This window comes from Ictidomys tridecemlineatus, chromosome 5, assembly GCF_052094955.1.
Source record: "Ictidomys tridecemlineatus isolate mIctTri1 chromosome 5, mIctTri1.hap1, whole genome shotgun sequence".
Taxonomy (NCBI): domain Eukaryota; kingdom Metazoa; phylum Chordata; class Mammalia; order Rodentia; family Sciuridae; genus Ictidomys; species Ictidomys tridecemlineatus.
The window spans coordinates 44,829,416-44,850,300 of NC_135481.1; the positions used below are offsets into that span (position 1 = coordinate 44,829,416).

The 20,885-nt window shown below is 40.1% G+C and overlaps 1 protein-coding gene across 2 annotated transcripts; it reads left to right on the forward strand.

Annotated features, from left to right (window-relative positions):
- Window positions 1-1,775: 1,775 nt before the first annotated feature.
- Window positions 1,776-14,081, forward strand: Grem1 (gremlin 1, DAN family BMP antagonist). Of its 2 annotated transcripts, XM_005337135.4 has the most exons (3): window positions 1,777-2,051; window positions 9,028-9,120; window positions 10,105-14,081. In XM_005337135.4, exon 3 carries the CDS (start codon window positions 10,106-10,108, stop codon window positions 10,658-10,660), a length of 555 nt encoding a protein of 184 aa, XP_005337192.1. In that variant the 5' UTR covers window positions 1,777-2,051; window positions 9,028-9,120; window position 10,105; the 3' UTR covers window positions 10,661-14,081. The 2 variants fall into 2 exon arrangements, with proteins under 2 accessions (XP_040131409.1, XP_005337192.1); XM_040275475.2 differs by lacking the exon at window positions 9,028-9,120 and having other exon boundaries at window positions 1,776-2,051.
- Window positions 14,082-20,885: the final 6,804 nt, after the last annotated feature.

A 20,885-nucleotide genomic window follows, 5' to 3' on the forward strand; every position in this document is an offset into this window, starting at 1 on the left:
CAGTGATTACCAACATTTATTGGATAAAGGTATATAAAAAGCCTGAATGGCAAGTTTCCAAAAACAATTACTTCCATTTCAGGAGGTAAATTTCACCTCTTTGTTAGTAGGTGGGATGGTTTATATGGAAAAAATATATGATTAAAGCATTGCTTTTAGATTAGAAAAAGTCAATAAATGTGTAAAATGTGTTTCCTTTTCTCTGTAGAATAGTTCTCACACAGAGAGCAGCTAGCTGCATACAGCTTGGCGGTGGGCTTTGCCTGAACTCTTAATTATTTTGTGTATTTCTGACTACCTCTCTCTCCAGGACCCCACTTGACCAGGATAGAACTTTAAGCCCATTGAATGTTCCCATCCTGTAAGACAACTATAAACTATGGCTTGTGGGATGATTCAACAGCTAACGACTGAGAAGCCTGTGAAGTGCAGTACTGGCATTCATGTTCAAAAACTGCCATTTGCACAACCAAAACCTTCAGACGATTAAGATTCTCTAGTCATTCACTCAAGGAAACTTTTTCTTGCTTCATTTACTTCTAAAACTCTTATTCAAGTTCCTAACAGTATCTAATAGGTGTTCATGTTTCTTGTTCTTTCCCCTTAATGCCATATTAAGATAAAAAAAGCATGCTGTTTTCTGGTTTGGTTTTGTTTTCCTAGACAAGTGTACTTAAACCACGGGTTTTCCCTAACTATCTTTTGATGAGTTTCGTAATTTATTTTTGCTTTAGGCAATACAGACACCTTCAAATTTCCTTCTTTAACAAATCTTTTTCAGAGTCTTCATTTGACCTGGCTGATGGAGTCCATCCACAGACCTAGGAGCCTGGTTGATTTTTGCACGGACTATAATCGTGACACATACCCCCTCTTTGAGAAACCAATTTCCAAGTGACGAGAACAAATGAATGTGTTCACTCATTGTTTGAAAAATGTTTTCACCCTTGGTATGTTCTCTGCTTCCTCTTTTCTTCGGGGTGTTCTTAATGAATACGGAATGTGACATCGGTTTTGCACACATATAGGTTTTTGTCTTAGATTTTAGGAAGTTATATCCTCATCCAACGTTTTCTTTTCTTGATTTATTCTTTTATATGAAAACCCCTCACGCTTAGCGAGTGCTCTCTCTCTTTTTAAGGTCATTTAGAAACGGAAACCTTGATTATGGAGGTTCTTTTAATTTTATCCCCCCTCCCCCGCACCCGGTACAACTCACAGCCGAAGCCGCCGGCAACTGAGCTGAAAAAACCCGTGGCGGGCGCGGAGAGGAGGGTGTCATGTTGGCGACAGGCTCCTGCTGGCGGCCGGCGAGCCCGCGGGGGTTAGCCCGGGCACAGGGGTCAGCGCCCTCGAAGTTGGGGGCCTCGGGCGGAGCCGCCAAGTCGGGGCGATGGAGCGTTCCGCTGTCCTCTTCTCTCCAGGGGTTAAAATCGCCTCATCCGTGGGGATCCGGTGGGGACCTAGCTCTTCTCAGTGCAGTCTCCGCTACTGAGCTAGGGGCTCGACGCCGGAGACGCGAATTGGTCGGACCTGGGGTGGAGGAGGAATGAGGGGCCAGGAGCCGGGGGGGGGGGGGGGGGGGGGGGGGGGGGATTTCCTCCCGCGCTTCCCTCTCCAACGGGAGCGGAAAATGTGATTTGCTGTGCATTCCAGGCGCGGTTCCCTGGGGTGACCTCTCCCAGCCCTCCCGGGCGGGGGGAGCAGACAAAGAGGCGAGGCGGGCGGAGAGGGGACCCCACATGGAAGCAGGACGGGTACAGGGGGCGGGGGCAATACCGGGAAAGGGGGCGGATAACGGGTCCGACGGCGGCGGCGGCGCCTGGCCAATGGAGAGGCTCGGCCCGGGATGCAGTGCTTGGCCGCCGGCATTTAAACGGGAGACAGCGAGATGCCCGACACTCGGTGCGCCCTTTGCGGACCGGACGATTCAGTGCACTTGGTTAGCGTCACCCTCAGTCCGGCTGCGCCGAGCCGAAGCGACTTGAGCTGTGGCCGCACCCAGCACCACGCATCGAGAGGTAGGGCCGAAAGACTCACTACACTGACAGGTGAGCGCAGAGACACCCTGTAGGGAGGGACGGAGGGAGGTGTGTGTGTGTGTGTGTGTGTGTGTGTGTGTGTGTGTGTGTGTGTGCAGGCATTAGCAAAGGATCCCCAAGTCCCTCTCGATTCAGGCAGCCCTCGGTGCACCCAGGTCCTGCGATTCTCTGGGGTGAACCCTGAAGAACCATCACGGGTCCTTCCCGTCGAGGTCGTAGATGCTATGACCTGGCTCAGTTGGGTCTGTTGGAAAACCTAGGGGGAAAGGGTGTCAAGAGTGGGCAGTCCCCTGCATCTCATTCCCCCCTCCTGCAGCCCCATGAACATGCTCCCAGTGCTCCTGGCAGCAGCCTCAGCTTGACTCGCACGTACCTCGAAAGCGCGGAGTCTGGGCTGCTGGAGCTCGGGAGCCGCGGGATCTTGAGCGAGGGCTGCTGGAATTTGCCGCTAGACGGCCGACAGCGCTGCAAGTCGTATCGAGAGGGACCCCTGTAATTTAAGCACTGCGCTGCGGCTGCGGGCGTTTTAAGGGCCCTGTGGGACTCCAGAGAGTTACCATGCTACAAATCCTGGGATCCTAAGACTTAGTGATGTATTTGCTAGTTGGGGAGGTTAGATAACTCTGGCTAGAGAGCTCTGGGAAGAGCGGAGCCGCGGGGTTTAGCCACAAACCCGAGGGCCCAGTAACCCGAAGCTGGAGTGCAGTAGGCGGTCCTGGGGACCGGATCTTGCGAACCCTCAGAGCTCACTCGGCACACAGCACACACCACACAAACTAGCGTTCTGTCCGCGCACTCGTGAGTGCTGGGTTTTCAATTCGAGCCTCTCTAGGTTCCACGCGCGCCTCGACTTGCAGACGTGCGGGCGCAGGGAAGCGACGGTCGGTCAGATAGTTCCCTTTTCTGCCGGTGCCCCTTCATCTGTATCCCGGTGTCACCAGTCTCGCCTTGATACGTGCGCCTGGCTAGCGACAGAAGACGTTGGGACTCCTCTGTGGGAGGCTGGTCCTCTGCTGGAATTCGCTGGTAGCTCCTATTCTCACCCGCTGCCTGGCTCCTAGCTCTCGAGGAGGCAGCGAAGGGAATAAACAGGGCTGTCACCTCTCCGGTCATAATTATTTGTAGACTTCAGGTTTGGAATCTGAGGCCCAACAGCTCTCGCTTGGCACTGTCTTCAGATCTCATTCCACCTTGGGGGCGCCCCAGCTTGGAGTTTCCCGGTGCCAGGCTCTGGTGAGGGTCCCTACAGAGGATTATGAGAATGTGAACAGCCTCTGCTGTGAGCCCCTTCCCGCAAGCTCAGGACCACTCTCTGGTCTTACCCAGCTGCCATTTGCCCTTCCTTGACCAACACCAAATCTCAGCTCTTTTAGGCAGAATTATAGTCTCAAAGTTAGGGATGAAAAATCTGCTCTTAATCGGTCCGAGGGCAGAGAAGCGACCATCAGTGAGTAATTGGATCTCCTGCTGGAAACAGCAAATTCAAGCGGTGTGCGTGTCTGTTTATGTTCCCCAGAGATGGTGCCAGGACACAACTGATTTAAACGGTCTATTGTGTTGAGTGGGTCACCAGGGTTTTATGCTGTCCCAGAGACCCTAGAGTAGTGGCTTCCTTCTGGCTGTACACAAAAGTTAAATAAATAGCGTAGAAGAGGTTAAGATAACCCTGGTCCCAGGGTGAGGAGTCTTCTTTCACCCCAGGGCTGCAGGGCTGCCCTCCTCCCTTTTTTTTCCCCCCTGAGGAGCGGGAGCTTGGAGGACTTGACGAAACAGATTTTTCTAAAAGCAAAGAGGGAAAGATACTAAGAGAACTAGATTCTCCTCACTCCCTCCCCCAGCCAAGTCTACAACTGTAAGTGATATAATTACTATCACTGGATAAAATGCACTGTTCAATTCTTAGTATCAAGTAATTATTTAAGGATTCTTTAGAACTGTAGGGTGGTGTTCCCCACCTCAGTGTGTGTGTGTGTGTGTGTGTGTGTGTGTGTGTGTGTGTGTTTAACCTCCAGGTCATTGTAGGAATTAGAGTCTTTTGTAAACTTTGTTATTTCACAGGTTTCCTATTTTCTTAAAAGTTCATTTTGAGTGAAATGTTTTGGTAACCCACAATCTGTAGGAAATCCAGGTTTGCTAATGTAGTCTTTATGTGAGTGGTTGTACAGGGAAGAATAGAAACCTGTTACATCCCCATGTCCCTCAATGAGAGCCTCCTGCACCATCTTCTCAACTGAAGCCATCATGACTTCAGTTTTAATGGTCAAAGCGGTAAAAATGTGAAGAAATTTCATGTCATACTGCTCTCCCAGCAAATTCTTGTTGACAGCAAAGCTGTGGAGAATGTTCTAGAACCAAGAGTAAAAGATAAGACATAAACCTTTCCTATAAAGGAAGGGAGAGGTGGCAATTAGGGGAGATGACTAACTGGAAGGCACAGATCAGGCAGGTGCTACCAGCCATATCTTATATCTGTGGGGAATTGTCTTTTAACACATGCTTGTAGAAATGCAAAGTACAACAAGAATTCCTGGGACAAAGAAGTCTTTTTCTTCACATGTTAAAGATACAAAATAGATAGTTATTTGATTGACAGTATTCTATTTTATTGCATTAGAAAACAAACCCATGTGTCTCTTAAATACCTTGCTGGGTGTCAGTGGAACAGTAGTTAAAGACACGTTGGGGGGTGGGGCTAGGAAGAACTGAACTTAAATCCTAGCTCTTCTCTTATAAGCTTGTGACCTTGGGTAAATTCCTGGCTGTAAAGACAAAGACAATATTATCTACCTTGTATTTTGTTGTGCAAAATGATAATATTTAACACAATTTAGCATTACAATGCTTGGCATAGTAAAGGCTCAAAATAAAAGATGACTCTTATTATTTGTGGAGTTGTTGGGTGAAATAGTAATATGATACTGCACCAAGATATATCACAGATGGTTCTGAATTTCTTCTTGAATCCCACTTACACAGTGACTAACACACATTTTTCTACAATACACAATCTGTAACTTGACTATCTCTTCAATAGTGCTTTTGAGTGAATACTTAATATTTATTAATTTCTGACTCATTTCCTGTTGACCTCAAGAATTGTATACAATCATTAGCCTCACTAAATAATAATAATCTTCCAATGAATTTTGAGCTCTTGAGATAGTTAACCACTAGGAGGTCTCCTTCCTGCCCTATGAAGTATTGGAAAGTGGCCTGATTTGGCCTAAATGGTCTTCAGAATAGGGAGGTTTGGTTAAGAGATGTGCAACAGGTAGGGAATGTGTTGGTATGCCAGCTGTCAACTCTTTTGATATCCTTGGTGCAAGTTTTCTTAAAAAAAAAATCGACCCTATTATTAAGAAATTTCTCTAATTTCTAAAAGTTGATTGATTGCCTTTTGAAAAAATTAAAGGTAAAATTAAAAAAATAATCTGTATTCTTCCCAAATATTTAGTCCTGAAAAAGAGGAATAGATTTTCTTCCAAAATCTGGCCTACAAGTGGAACATTTGCATAATTCCATTATGTTTTATGCTGGAAGAATAATTTGATGTATGCCTGTTGAATATCTTTCTAAAAGTTAGTTCAACAGGAGGAATTAAGCAGAAGTTCAGGCACAGATATCTGGCTTTCCCTGTAATTTTCACTCAGAACTCCATTTAACTGAGTATGAACAGGTCACTTGGCTAAAATGAGAAGTTCAGTGTGAAGAGTGCTGAAAGGAACTGGCCCAGACTTTCCCAAAGACAACAGTATTGGAAACAGATCACACATATTATTTTTATTTCCCAGTCTCCAGAAGTAGAGGAAGGTTTTGTACTTTGAGTCTTTGCCGGGACTGAAATAATCATCATGACCTATCCAGGAGTGAGATGGTTACTATGGTTTGTCTTTTTGATGGCATGTACTCTTAATCACTGGGAACTGGAAATCATGAGGGAGAAAAGACATGCTTTAAAAGTATGTCTTCTGAGATGTGAAATGGATTGGAGAGGAAGACAGTAGGGTGGGATGGAATGAGACTTGCTATTACAGAATAGTTGCAGAGAAAGCTTATTATGCAAATATGATCACACTACTTGGAGAAGCAGAAATCCACTAAGGGATTGTTAAGATGGACTTTGGAAAGAATAATAATACCACCTGCAAAGGAGAATCAAGGGATTTGTTGGATTTGTTATGATGCACGCTGGGTTTATGAGCTTTAATTTAATGATGTGAATAGGTGACTTTATAAATGGAAATTACCATAAATTGTTTGCAGCTAATTGTTGGACATGGAGAATAATTCATAGAAACCTAAATACAGATCAGCATTTGGACTGCTTTTTGATTATGAGGCAACTGCCAGGGGTTCTGTGGAAGAAATTGTCTTCAAGGAATTTACATCTTGATTTCATGTATATTTGTGATATTTACAAGAGTGAAACACTCCTATTCCTTCACTGAATGATCAAGACTGTTTTGGGGGTGGGGAGGGCATGGATGATTGACCACAATGGCTGACACAGCTCTGCTTCCAGTACTAATTCCAGTTCTCAATCCCTCAATCTTGTTCATATAGAATATCCACAGTGCTTCACAGTACAGCTGTTCTCTAAGAAGCTGAGGTCTCTGTTGATTGACCTTCTTGAAGTTAGTTTTTATTTTTCTTTGAGTAATAACTATAAAGTTTAATAGCTCAAAAGCCTCACAACAAACACTGAAGATATTTAAAGAACAGACTTTTTAGAAATGAAAAATATTTCATTTTCCACACCTAATAAATCTTATTGTGAGGAAAGTTTACTTTTCTTAAAAACAAACAAAAAAACCACCTGTCACTATAGACCCCTTTGGCTTACAGGGTATGTATGCATGCTTCCATAAGAACAATGTTTGTCTAAATTGAAGCTGAAAACCAGTCTTCTAATTTTGAATTCATTGCTTTGTTGTCAGTTTCTACTACAGTATATTCAGTAGCTTCAATTAGGAAAGAAAATCCACATTATTCCACATGTTACCAGTAAAAAGTTGGGAACACTTGAGTTTTCCTAGAAAAAGAAAGTCAAGTGGTAGGAAGCTCTTTAGGCTAGGAGAAGTTTCCCATACCAAGGGTCACAAACCAAAAACATTGCAGTTGGCTTTTCTACACTGGCACTAGTGAAGACATTTTAAAATGCAAAGGACAGAAACTGTATCAACCATAAAAATCATTTATTTAATAAATTTTAATGCGAAATTCCTCTGTGCCAAGCACTGATGATGAGCAAGCCCTCATCAACTCTCAGAGTGGATATTGTTCAATAACTTAAGTGAAAATGTCAGGAAGGAAAGGTTGAGTATAAAAAGTATCCTAAGTTGGTCCAGAGAAATAAAATTACATTTTGTGGATAGATGTTTGTGGAAGGGGTGATACCTGTCATATGCAATCAACATACATTGCAGTCAACCTCAGAATGGCCTGTATGATGGTGGGCTTGCGGTGGGGTGGGGGTGGGGTGTGCCGTCCTGGTTGGGAGGACTGAATTGGACTATAGGTCATTTTCAGTAGGTTTAGAATAAGATTGTGGGCATAGATCTTATGATTCCTCCTTTGAAATGCTCAGTGAATGAGTTTTATTTTAGATCTTGGCCCTGAATTGAGTAAACAGCAGAAACTTGTGAAAGCTTCTCAAATTCATGATATATTTGCCCAGGAGACTGAATGGTCATGGCTCATGTTCTCCTAGTCTCTGGAGAAAATCAGTACTGTTTTATAACTGAACTTTTCTTATAAGTGATTTTTTTAAAAAAAGACAAAACAAAGAAATTAATTTTTTGTTGTTGTTGGGGGCAAAACCAACTCTGTTTAAAGAACAGGGATGTTGTAACATAAACTGACAAAAGCCAGGGAACCTACAGTTGGAACAGGAGCTAAATGTCACATTATCAGCTCCAAACTTGAACTTTCCCAAAAGTATTAAGATAATGTTGGAAAGATGATGACATTTAAGGATGTTTTAAATGTAATATTTAATTATCTTAGTTTGACATTAGCCTTTGGGCTGAATAGTCTTTACTTACCAGAGGCTGTCCATTAGAGAATGTAGATGCTACCCTGCTTTTGTCTTTGAAAGAAAATTACTCAAGATAATCATACCGACTTGTCAGGTTTCATGGGGGAAAATTTTAAGGTTACTATTACATGGCACTTAGGGGTCATCATGTGCTAAGCTAGTGTTTGGAAGAGCAAAGAAATAAGTACTTCCTAGCTATGTTCTTCAGCTCAGGAAACCACAGGAGTGGGCCAGAGGAGACCTCAGAAATCAGATCAGATGTTGTGATGATGTGGGGAGGGACCCTGTGAATTTGAAACTGCATTCTAAAAAAGAAAATATGTCCTTTTTCCATGTATGCATGGTATGTCAAAATACATTCTACCATCTGTCATGTATAACTAAAAAGAGCAAATTTAAAAAAAAAAAGAAAGAAAGAAAAGAAAATACATCCCCATTTAAACAATCCCTTTATACCCCATGACCCCAAGTGCTACAGGCCTCCTATAGACTGAGGACTCAGAATCAGGACAGATTGAGGACTCAGAATCTGCATTTAAACAAGATTCCCCCTTGAGGGTTGGACTGTCCAGCCCAGGATAGTCTGATGCTTCTCTCTTGTACTCTCTAGCTCTTCTCCTTCCCCTTTTCTCTCCTTCTGCTCTACCTCTCTGAAACAATCTAAGAGTCTTTCTTTCCCTGATATACTTTGTTCATTCCATTCTTTTTTCTCTCTTGGATAAAAGCCAGTTATTTTAAATTTTCCCTCTGCCTGATATATTTATGTCACCATTCATATGCCCTTCTGACCTATATCTAGCTCTAGACCCACCCACATAATTCATTGCCATTAATTTATTCAACACGCCTGTGGTGTTTATTAATGCAAATTTTTACACATATCTGTTCTATCATGCTCATTTTTTAAAAAATCATGTTTCCTTGTGTTTTTTGTTTGTTTGTTTTTAGACACGGGGAATCACTGTGTTGCTTAGGCTGGTCTTGAACTCCTTGGGCTCAAGCAATCCTCCTGCCTCAGCCTTCTGAGCATCGGGTTTACAGGTCATTTTTCTACCTTTTAAACTTTATGCACACACACAGACACATAGGAGAATGACATTTTACCACTTAAAAAGTAGAGAAGTATATCCTATGATGTAAAAAGTGATAAGAGGAATATCTGGACCCAGTTTCAAGATGAGAATAAGTGAGGGGTGGAGGGATCTTTAGAGTTATGTGATCTGCCTGATGTAGTCATTTGTTCTATCCACAAAATACTGCTATCTGTATGTGTTTATCTAGTTCTCAAGTTACTATTATTTTAAAATCAATTTTGACCTGAATGAACTCTTTGGGAGAGGTGTTTGTATCTCCGCTCCCATAGAGTCATGTATCAAGAAAGTGAGTTTATGAGGCTGGGGTTGTAGCTCAGTGGTAGAGTGCTTGTCTAGCATGTGTGTGGCACTGGGTTGAACTCCTGGCACCCCCAAAGAATTAATAAATAAGCAAATAAAATAAAGGTATTGTGTCCATCTACAACTAAAAAATTTTTTAAAAATTAAAGAACAAAAAGAAAGTGAGTTTATCAAGGTCAGACAGCAAGTGGCTGTCCCAAGACTACAACCAGAAACTGGGCTTGCATCTTCATCCAGTGTGCTTCCTGTTAAATTGTCCTCTCTCCTGTCACATGCTTTCTGGCCTTCCCATGCATCTCTGTTTTCCAATGCCTGGTAAGAGTGAAAAGCTTCATGGCATCAAATACAAGAATAAATACAGTTAAGCGACCGTAATACAAAGTCAATGTAATTGGGTGTGAGAAATCAGCAAGGAAATCTCCACACAAGGGTCCTGGCTGAGTTTAAATATTGGTTTGTTTATTGTGGAGCCAGACTGGTTACTTTCAGAGCTTGAGATAGTGGGAAGCCAACGGAGTATTTTACATACAGTGTTTGACAAGCGCCACATAAAATGTTAGGTGCTATCATTGATTTTTTTCTTTAACTCACTCTTCCATTTGTCCTCTCTTCCCTCTCTGCTTCCCTTTAGTATGAGCCGCACCGCCTACACTGTGGGAGCTTTGCTTCTCCTGTTGGGGACCCTGATGCCGGCTGCAGAAGGAAAAAAGAAAGGGTCCCAAGGTGCCATTCCCCCGCCAGACAAGGCTCAGCACAATGACTCCGAGCAGACTCAGTCGCCCCAGCAGCCTGGCTCCAGGAACCGGGGGCGGGGCCAGGGGCGGGGCACTGCCATGCCAGGGGAGGAGGTGCTGGAGTCCAGCCAAGAGGCCCTCCACGTGACCGAGCGCAAATACCTAAAGCGAGACTGGTGCAAAACCCAGCCGCTTAAGCAAACCATCCACGAGGAGGGCTGCAACAGCCGCACTATCATCAATCGCTTCTGCTATGGCCAGTGCAACTCCTTCTACATCCCCAGGCACATCCGGAAGGAGGAAGGCTCCTTTCAGTCCTGCTCCTTCTGCAAGCCCAAGAAATTCACCACCATGATGGTCACACTCAACTGCCCCGAACTACAGCCACCCACCAAGAAGAAGAGGGTCACACGTGTGAAGCAGTGTCGTTGCATATCCATCGATTTGGATTAAGTCACATTCAGCCTGTCCTAGGGATGCAGCCCCAGGCAGGCCCAGAGCCACACCTAAGCAACCTGATTCTTACTTGGCTTAAATCTAGAGGCCAGAAGAAAAAGCGGCTGCCTCCCAACCAGAGCCTGCTTGTCCGTAGTTTGTGTGCATGAGTCTGCCTGGGTGTCTGTGGGTGTTTTCAGACACCAAAGGAAACAGTCTCTGATAGAGTTCACTTCCTACTATTATCTGCTTTAAACAGGGATGGTCAAAATGCCCACACCACCCCTGGCATCCACAGAGGCAGGGCTGTGGTCTGGATCTGCCTTTGTCTTCCATGTGCCCCCTGGGGACCAGGATCTCCCTTCAGAATGAATGTTAATGGAAGAGGCTACTCTGAGGGCAAGAGACTCATTTGTGTGTTGTGTTAGACTCAGAGACGTTATTTTCAGCTTTCTTCCTCCCTTCTTTCTCTCTTTCACACTCCTTCCTTTCTTAGGTTCTCAGTGTCTATTTCAGTCTCATCCCATGTCTGCCAAAGCTTCTAAATTAATTTGCTTGACCATGATGTAAACGTTTTTCATATTGTGAAGACCCACCAGATTCTGGGGAGGCTGGTGTGATCGATGACAATCAGGACAGGGCAGCGACCAAGAGAGCATTGAGGGTGAGGACCAGTCACGGCTGGCAGAATTCAGCAGGGAGATGTGCAGAGAACTGGAAGGCCTAGTCCAAACACAGCGAGGCCCATGCTTCAGTGAAAGGGTTTCCTAGTATTTAAAAGAACCCAAGTGAACAGAGGAGAAATAAGATTGCCAAAATATCATTGACTTTGGCTGTCACTGGGATCTACCAAAACTAGCTGTAACCCAACACCAAACTTAAATATTGACCACCCCTGTTTTCAGAACCAAGTAATCAAGCTAAACCCAAATAGCCCCAGCTGTTTTGTCCCACAGGTGGACAATTGATGTAGTTTAGAAACTTCCGTGCAGGAATAGAAAAAAAGCCCAAAACTTCCTAGGTTGAGGTACTAATATTTTTTCCTTGGTTATAATCACCTTTTCCTCAAATCATTGTTCCTACAAAATGCTCCCGAAAGCCACAACCCTGTATTAGAAACATTCCGCATCTGCTGAGTATACTTGACAGGAAAGGTCAGTCTAAGCTGAGAGTTTAGGGCCTGCTCCATTTTAGCTATAAACCTATTTGGGGTGGTTTTGTATGGCCTCTTGTTAGAAGACTGAACTAGAGAGAAGAGAGAGTAAGGAAATAAGCAGGATTGCCTCTGGCATGGTAATAGTTAGCTTTTAACACCTGGAGGAGAGGTGAGGGGTCTGACCTCCCCTTCTTCATATGTTCTCTGGCATGGTAATAGTTAGCTTTTAACAAGGACCCTTGGAGCTGTCCATCTGCTACAAGTGGGATCTGTGGGACATAGCAACCACTCTGTACCTACCGGAGGTGCTTTCCACTGAGGAAACTTGGGGCTGCTTGCAAAATGCCTATATAGACTTTTTCTAATGACCAAAGTGTAGGGTATGAGAACCTTACTGCACTTTGAATTTGGCTAAGCTATTCTTTTCAAGCCTGAAGTTCTATATATAAATGCCCCATTGTTTTTTTTTTTTTTTTTTTTTTGCCTTTATCTTCTCAGCTTTTGTAGCCAAGTCAAGTGTCATTTGGAAAACAAACATCAGAGATTTGGGATTCAGTTGCCCATCAAGATTCCAGCATTCAAAGAACCATTGCAGTTAAAGAAGCTGTTTTTATGTTGCTTTTGTTGTGGGTTAGTGCTCTCCCATCTACCAACAGGAGCCATGCCTTTAGACAGAAGGCATGAACACCCAAAATGTTGGGTCTAATTTTAAATATTTATAAATCACTACTGATGATTCTACGTTAGGCAAATTCATGCAAACACATAGTCTATGCATTTCATATACACTGTATTCTCCTGCCCTAAATCTTTGTATCATCCACATCCTCCAACAATAAAGCACAGCATGGATTTAATTAAGCACACAAATGCAAAGGCAGAATTTTGAGGGTGGGGGAAAGGAAAAGAAAGGGGAAGAAGCTTTAAATATAAAACCACACCAGAGAGGAAAAATGACATTCAGAACCAGCAAACATTGAATTTCTCTTGTTGTTTTAATTCCGCCACAAGCATGCAATTTTGTTAAAAAGAGATGACTTAAGTTGGCAGCAGCAATCTTCTTTTAGGAGCTTGTACCACAGTCTTGCATGTAAGTGAGATTTGGCGCAAGTAAAGAGAATTTCCTCAAAATTAACTTCACCAGAATAATCAGCAGCATAAATACCCTAGAAGCACAGCACTAGCCAAAGAGGAAAATGTCTGCTTTTCTTACTGTGCCTGTATTAAGATGAGCACAAGTATGGTGTGGCTTCCAACATTTATTGAAAACACCATATCTGTTACTTATTTTATTGGAGTCACCAATGATGTAATGATATATATTTTTGCATTATTGTAGTAGGATTTTTCTATGGCAAGATAGTTGTGATCTTGATCTTACCTATCAAAAAAAAAAATGCCAAACACCAAAGATGAATTTTATGATGTACACTTTGTGCTTGGCATTTGAAGAGTAAATACACATCTTGTAAGTCTGTAAGTTGTTTTTTGTTACTGTCATTCTTCAAAGTTAAAAGTTGTATGAAAAAAATCTGGAGGAAAGGATAATTTCCACTGTGTGGAATGTGAATAGTTAAACAAAAAGTTATGGTTATTTAATGTAATTATTAATTCAGATCCTTTGGTCATTGTGATTTCAAGCTTGCTTTCTTTTTCTCCTTCATATGACTTACTCTGAGTTAGGAGAAGAAGCTGGCACATTGTATGTTGATAGAGACTTGTCAGGGCAGAGAAAAATACCATCTTACACGTATTAAGATGTGTTACATAGTCAAGACCTGAGCTATTATTTTTTTTAAATTGAATGGTCCTTAAAGGTTAACGTTTCTGAAGCAATATTAGGAAGGACTTTCAGTGTGATTTAGGGAGACTTAAGATGAGTGTGTACAAACATATAGTGGATAATGATGAGTAGTTCAGAGAGTCCTTTTAAAGAGGAAATTTAAAATGAAAAGTTAGGGACAAAACATTTCTAAGTGACCAGTTGATGCTAAAGAGTGAAAGGGTGAAAGTAGTTCTGTTGATTTGTTATTACTCAAGATATTTAATATCACCTACATTATATATTGAGTCTGCTTTAATCATTGAAAAACAACAAAGAATTGTCTAGACTGTGATGGAACTACCTTGCTGTATATGAGGGTGAGAGGGGATTTGATAGTGTCATAAAAGCTATTTTGGCTTAAAGTTTTACGAATCTGTAACTAGAATTTAATTTTCTCCCCAATAATGTTCTATATAATGTTTGCCAAAGAGCAACCAATAAATTAAATCTCTACTTTTTTTGTGTGTTCATGCTTTAACTGGCAGAGTTCCTAGGGCAGAGGTGGGGCAGAGATTTACTTGTCATGGGAATGGATGTAGAAATGAGACACTGAGGTCTCTAGTGACCTTTTGGGGGCATTTACTCTTTCTCCTAGACTTTTCAGATCCCATTTGATTCCTCAGACCATGCAGTTAGAGGCAAGGGAGAGTGGGTCTATAGTCCAAACTACCAGCTCCTTGCCCAGAGCATAGCTAGGAAGCTGAGCTAGTGAGAGTGATGATGCAGCTTCATTGGAGTGGTGGAAGGGTTGCCTCACATGTATGATTACAGCTTTATTTCAGGGTGTTCTAGGAAAAAACAGCAGAAAGATCTTAGGATCCATAGGAGGATCTTTCTAATGATACAAGTGATTCAGTAAGACCATGAACTGCCTTTAAGATGATAAACTTCCTATGCTTAAAAATATTTTAAAGTATGCTATATATCATTTCAAAGTGAGTTATTGCCTGGGTATACAACTGAACTACTAGATTTCTGAGATCTCTTCCCACTTGGACATACAACATTATTCAGTATTAGTGCTCTGAAAATAACAAAAATCCCAGCAACTCTGTATGAAGTGCTTACTTATCACACTGTGCTGAGAGTTTAATTTGAATTGTTTCTCAATTCTCAGGATAGATCAATGAAGTGGTTACCATTATTATCATTGTGAAGAAGCAGTGAATTCATATGATCTTACTGAAGCACCGCGGCCCTTAAACAGTATGCAAAATTGGAAGAATTTCAAATTTTATTGGTTTGTTCTTTTAAGAACCCAAACCAAACTTTAAAAACAGATTTTATTGTTGATCATTCACGTCTAATGAGTAAGGCCATTCTGGGATTATAGTTGGCATCATCAGGACCCCAAACTTGGAAGCAAGTAACAAGGGGACAGTCGTCTCAGAAAAGCCACACCAGGAGGTAACATCTAAATAAGGCTTAAAATATAAGTGGAACTTGACAGAGAAGGGCATCCCAGGCTTAAGAATGGGAAAGCAAGCAAGTTTTTCAAGAATATCAGCTCTTTTAGCAATCTGAAGAGGATCTATTCAACAAAAAGGTGAAATATCTGTAAGAACAATATGCATTATGATCTTATAACTTACCCTGTTGGTGTCACCCCTCTCCAGCTCCAAAGTGGATTTAAAAACCAACAGCCTACAAATACAATGAAAACTAGCATTCTGGCAGTCACTAGTGGGACCAGGATGGGTTGGAGTTCTTTCAAAGCCTCCTTCCCAAAGAATTGTCACTATTTGACCTGTTTGGCAGCCCTGGGCCTCAGTTGTAAGGATATCTTTATTTGATCTGTCAAAAAAAAGTTTCCCAATGTGAAAAACTTGTTGAAACAATTAGAGGCAATAAATTATCTTTGGGTGCCTGAAGCAGTGGATAAAGAGTTGGGGAAGGCAATAGCTAAGCAAAAAGTATAATGGGAGAATCCTGGGAATGAAATTTCTGTAGGGACTTTGTAAAGCTCCAATATGTTACCAGGAATCTATGGTTCTAGGCCTGCATAGGACTGTGCATATGCTTTTTTTCCAGGCTGACCTTGAGACTAATATCAGTAACAGGAAATCTACTTTCACCATTTCTATTCAACATTGTATAGAAGGTTCTAGCTAAGGCAATATAAAAGGAATTCAGACAACATTATCTTATCTGTATGAATCCTAAAGACCTACAAAAGAACTTTAAGGGTTCAGAAAGGTTGCAGGATACAAAGATAAAATTATTCAGAGTCTATATACTGAAGCATTGAAAATAAAATTAAATATTACAAAGAAGAAAATAAGAGTGAATAAATTTGATAAGTACAAGACTTTTCCATGAAAAAGTATAAAGACATCTTTTAAAGAAATGAAAGAACAACACTTAAATAAATGAAAAGGAACCTGTGTTCAAGTGGTAGAAGAATTAATATTGCTCTACAGATCCAACACAATCCCTATAAAAATCTCATTTGGCTTCCCTGTAGAAATTGACAAGTCGGTCCTAACATTCATAAGAAAATGCAAAGGACCCAAAATAGCCAAAACAATCTTGAAAAATAACACAATTTGAGGACTCATATTTCCAAATCTGAAAACATACAGCAAAGAATAGTTATAAGGAAAATGCCCTTGTAACTACCACTAGGTGAAGACACAAATGCAGCTTCTCCAAAAGCTCTCCTTATATCCCAGCTAAATATTAACCCATTTTTGTATAAGAGTAGTAAGTCTCCTAATTTATAAAGTAACTTCCTTATATCATGTCTTTATAGTTTCTTCAACAAAGAATGCACATCTAAACTCAATAGTTTAATCTGATTAAATAAAAAAAAAATGAAGACCTAACTTAAGGCAGCCCTACAGCCCTTCCTATCATCTTCATGGGGATCACTAGGGTCCACTTCCTCTTATCTAATAAATTAATAAATTTTTAATAAATTTGGCAGAGATTAAAATATTTTCATATCGAAGCAGTTGACATTAAGAAAAGTAGAAAGCCATGAACCTTCCTTGTTCCACCAAAACAAACGACCAAACAAACAAAAAAAAACACCTCACAGATAAGTCCTCTTAGTGAGAAATCCAGAAACTAATTGAAAGACTCTTGCACCCCAAGCAAATGTGAAACCCAGACTCACCAAAGTTGGTACAAAGAAGAATTAGGACACTATCTTATTATAATCCCTACAACTGGTGCAGTACCATATGATCTGGAAGGGTCAGACCCTCTATGTCCCAGCTTCTCCCAGGGGAGAGGCAGTGTTGATTCACATGCCTAGTGTCCAAAATGGGAATCCCTAGAGGACTGGTTTCTACTGACTTGGAACTCTGACATATCTGGAGTATCTAGTTACCTATGGGAGAATGGAGCTAGCAGTTTGGGCCGGCAAGTGCCATGAATTCTTCCCAGTACTTAGTGCAGAGCATGCAGATGACAAATTCTAGCTTTTAGCTTCCCCCCAGAGAGGGGAAAAAGGCGATACTTATGTCCAACACTGCAACTTCTCCAGGGCTTGCAAAGCATTAGTATTTGTCTTGTCAGTCTTGGAGCCCTGACAGGTCCAGTGCAATCTAAGCTGCCTCTGGGAGAACAGAGATGGTGATTTAGATTTATTTTATGCCATAGAACCTTGCCCCTTTCCTGGCTCAAAACAGATGAGTAGACAAAAACCACAGATAACCGCTTCTCCTTAGGGAGAGAATAATTTGATGGAAGCTCCAGAATCTCTGGCCAGGATAACTGGTAGAAATCTTCTCCACAAGGACAGTCATTGAGGATAGGGATAGGCGCATGCTTTGTCTAATACACAGAGAGTCAAGAAAAATTGACTTTTACACACACAAAAAATGTTCTAAACCAATGACAAAACAATATGTCTCAAAACAAATTCTAATGAAACAGAATTATGTAATTTGCCTGACAGAATTCAAAATAATTATCATATAGATTTTCACTAGTGAAGAAGAGAACAACACATGAACTAAGTGAGAATTTCAACAGATAGAAAATGTAAAAATTTACCAAGTAGAAATCATAAAGCTAAAGAACGCAATGACTGAACTGCAAATTTCACTAGAGGGTTTCAACCTCAGTCTAGGTCAAGCAGAAGAAAGAATTAATGAACCTAAATATAGGTCATTGGAAATAATCCAGTTAAAATAGAAATAAAAATGAAAAAAGGGAGAAAATCTAAGGGAAATATGGAACTCCATTGAATGGACTAACATATACATTATGAGATTCTCACAAGAAACAAGAAAGAGAAATATATATATATATTTCTCTCTATATATTTTATTTATATAAATACTTCTCTCTCTATATATATGCATACAACATATTACATACAATATGAATGTATGTAAATTGTGACAAAATAACACAATTTGTATGTATACATACCTATATATGCATATATATATATGTATACACCACATACCCACCACACACATATACACATATATAACTAATATATAAAGCAGACTTTTTTTTTTTGCCACTGAGCCACATCCCCAGTCCTATTTTGTATTTTATTTAGAGACAGGGTCTCACTGAGTTGCTTAGTGCCTCGCAGTTGCTGAGGCTGGATTTGAACTCGAGATTCTCTTGTCTTAGCCTCCCAACCTGTTGGGATTACAGGCATGCACCATTGTGCCTGGACAGAGATTTTAATACCTTACTTTCAGTAATAAGATAGAGCATCTAGACAGAATACCAATAAGGAAATAAAAGTGTTTTAACAGCACTATAGACTAATTGGACTTAATGGACACAGAGAGACCATTTCATCCAATAGTAACAGTATACACATTTTTTTTTTCAAGCATAAGAAGAACTTTCTCAGAATAAATAACATGTTGGGTCACAAAACAAATTTTAATATATTTAAAAAGATTAAAATCATACCAAATGTCTTTAATGACCATAGTGGAGTGAAACTAGAAATCAATAGTAAGAGGAAAACTGAAAAATTGACAAATATTTAGAGATTAAATAAGACACTCAAAAAACCATTGGGTTCAAGAAGAAACCAAAAAATAAATTATAAAATACCTCAAGGCATATGAAAATGAAAACACAATAGATAAAGAATTATGGGATATAGAAAAAATAGAACTAAGAAGGAAATTTATTACAAATGCCTACATTAAAAAGGAAAAGCTAGATTAAGAAAACCCCAACTTTATGCCTTTAGGATCTAGAAAAGAAGGATGAACTAAGCTCAAAATTAGTAGAGGAAAGGAAATAACAAAGTATAGAGCAGAAATAAATTAAATAGAATATGAAAAAGCAATCAGAAAAATAATCAACAAATCATAGTTTGTTTTCATAAAGATAAATAAAATCTCTATGAACCCTTAGCTAGACTAAAAATAAAAAGAAGATTAAAAAATCACAAGTGATAAAGGAGATATTATAAACAATTACACACCAACAAACTGGGTAACCTAGAAAAAAATGAATAAACTCCCAGAAACATTTAACGTATCAAAATCAAATCATAAAAATGTAGTCTTAATAGCCACAGTATTGGTGTGGAGATTAAATTAGTAATCAAAAAACTCCCAATGGAAAAAAAACCCCAAACTACATGGTTTCACGGGTGAATTTTACCAAATTCAATAAATAAAAACAAAACAAAACAAAATCAATGCCAATCCTTTTCTAACTATTCCAAAAAATGGTAGAAGAAAACTACTTTGAAACTCATTTTATGAGGTCACTATTATTCTCATATCAAAGTCAGATAAAGATATCACAAGAAAAGAAAACCACAGGTTAATATCCTTGATGAATATAGATGCAAAAATCCCCAATGCAAAACTAGCAAATAGAACTAACCAGTACATAAAAGGAATAATATACAATGACCAAATGGAATTTATCCATGGGATGGAAGGACAGTCCAACATACAAAAATCAATGTGAGGGGCTGGGGATGTGGCTCAAGTGGTAGCGTGCTCACCTGGCATGCGTGCGGCCCAGGTTCGATCCTCAGCACCACATACAAACAAGGATGTTGTGTCCGCCAAAAACTAAAAAATAAATATTGAAATTCTCTCTCTCTCTCTCTCTCTCTCTCTCTCTCTCGCTCGCTCGCTCTCTCTCTTTAAAAAAATCAATGTGATACACCATATTAACAGAAGAAAGGATAAAAATTACATAATTATCTAATGAATGCAATAAAAGCATTTGATAAAATTCAGGAAGAAGAAAAAAAACCCTGCAACTGCCAACAAATTGAGAATAGAAGGAAAGTATCCACACATAATAATAACCATATATGAAAAACCCATAGCTAACATTATACTCTATGGTGGAGAACTGAAAGATTAGGAAAAAGGCAAGATTGCCCACTCTAACTATTTCTATTAACTATAATACTGTAAGTCTTAGCCAAGCAATTAGGTGAAGAAAAAGAAATAAAAGATATCTAAATTGGAAGGAAAGAAGTAAAACTGTCCAGATGACATGATTTTATATATAGAAAACCCTAAAGACTCCAACAAAACACAATAAGAGCTAATAAACAAATTTAGTAATGATGAAGGATTACAAAAATTAGTGATGTTTCTAAATATTAACAATTAACTATCTGAAAAAAGAAAACAGGTAAATGATGTCATTTACAATAGCATCAAAAAGAATAAAATATCTTGGAATTAAATTAACTAAGGAGGTGAAAGACTTACATACTGAAAACTATGTCACATTGATGCAAAATATTTTAAAAGACACTAACAAATGGAAAGGCATCATGTATCTATGGACCAAAAGACTTAGTATTGTTAAACGTTCTATACTATCCAGAACAATCTACAGATTCAGTGCAATCCCATGGCATGGAAAAATGCCATTGACATTTTTTATATAAATAGAAAAGAAAAGCAATTCTAAAATTCATATGGAATCACAAAAGATCATGAGTGACCAAATCAATCTTGAGAAAGAAGAACAAAGCGGAAGGCATCACACCTCCCAATTTAAAATTTTATTGCAAGACTATGATAATTAAAACAGTATGGTGCTTGCATAAATATAGACATAGACAAGAGAAACAAAATAGAAAGCCAAGCAACAAATCCATGCATACATAGTAAATTGATCTTTGACAAGTGTGCTGGTACTACTCAATAGGGAGTGGATAATTTATCCAACAAATGGTGTTGGAAAAACTGAGCTATATATAGCTACATAAAAAATGAACCATTGGGGCCGTGGTTGTGGCTCAGCAGTAGAGCGCTCACCTAGCATGTGCGAAGCCCTGGATTCTATTCTTA

What these genes read in the sequence shown, in the direction of transcription:
- Grem1 (XM_040275475.2), top strand. Translation starts at nt 10,106, where the DNA reads ATGAGCCGCACCGCCTACACTGTGGGAGCTTTGCTTCTCCTGTTGGGG.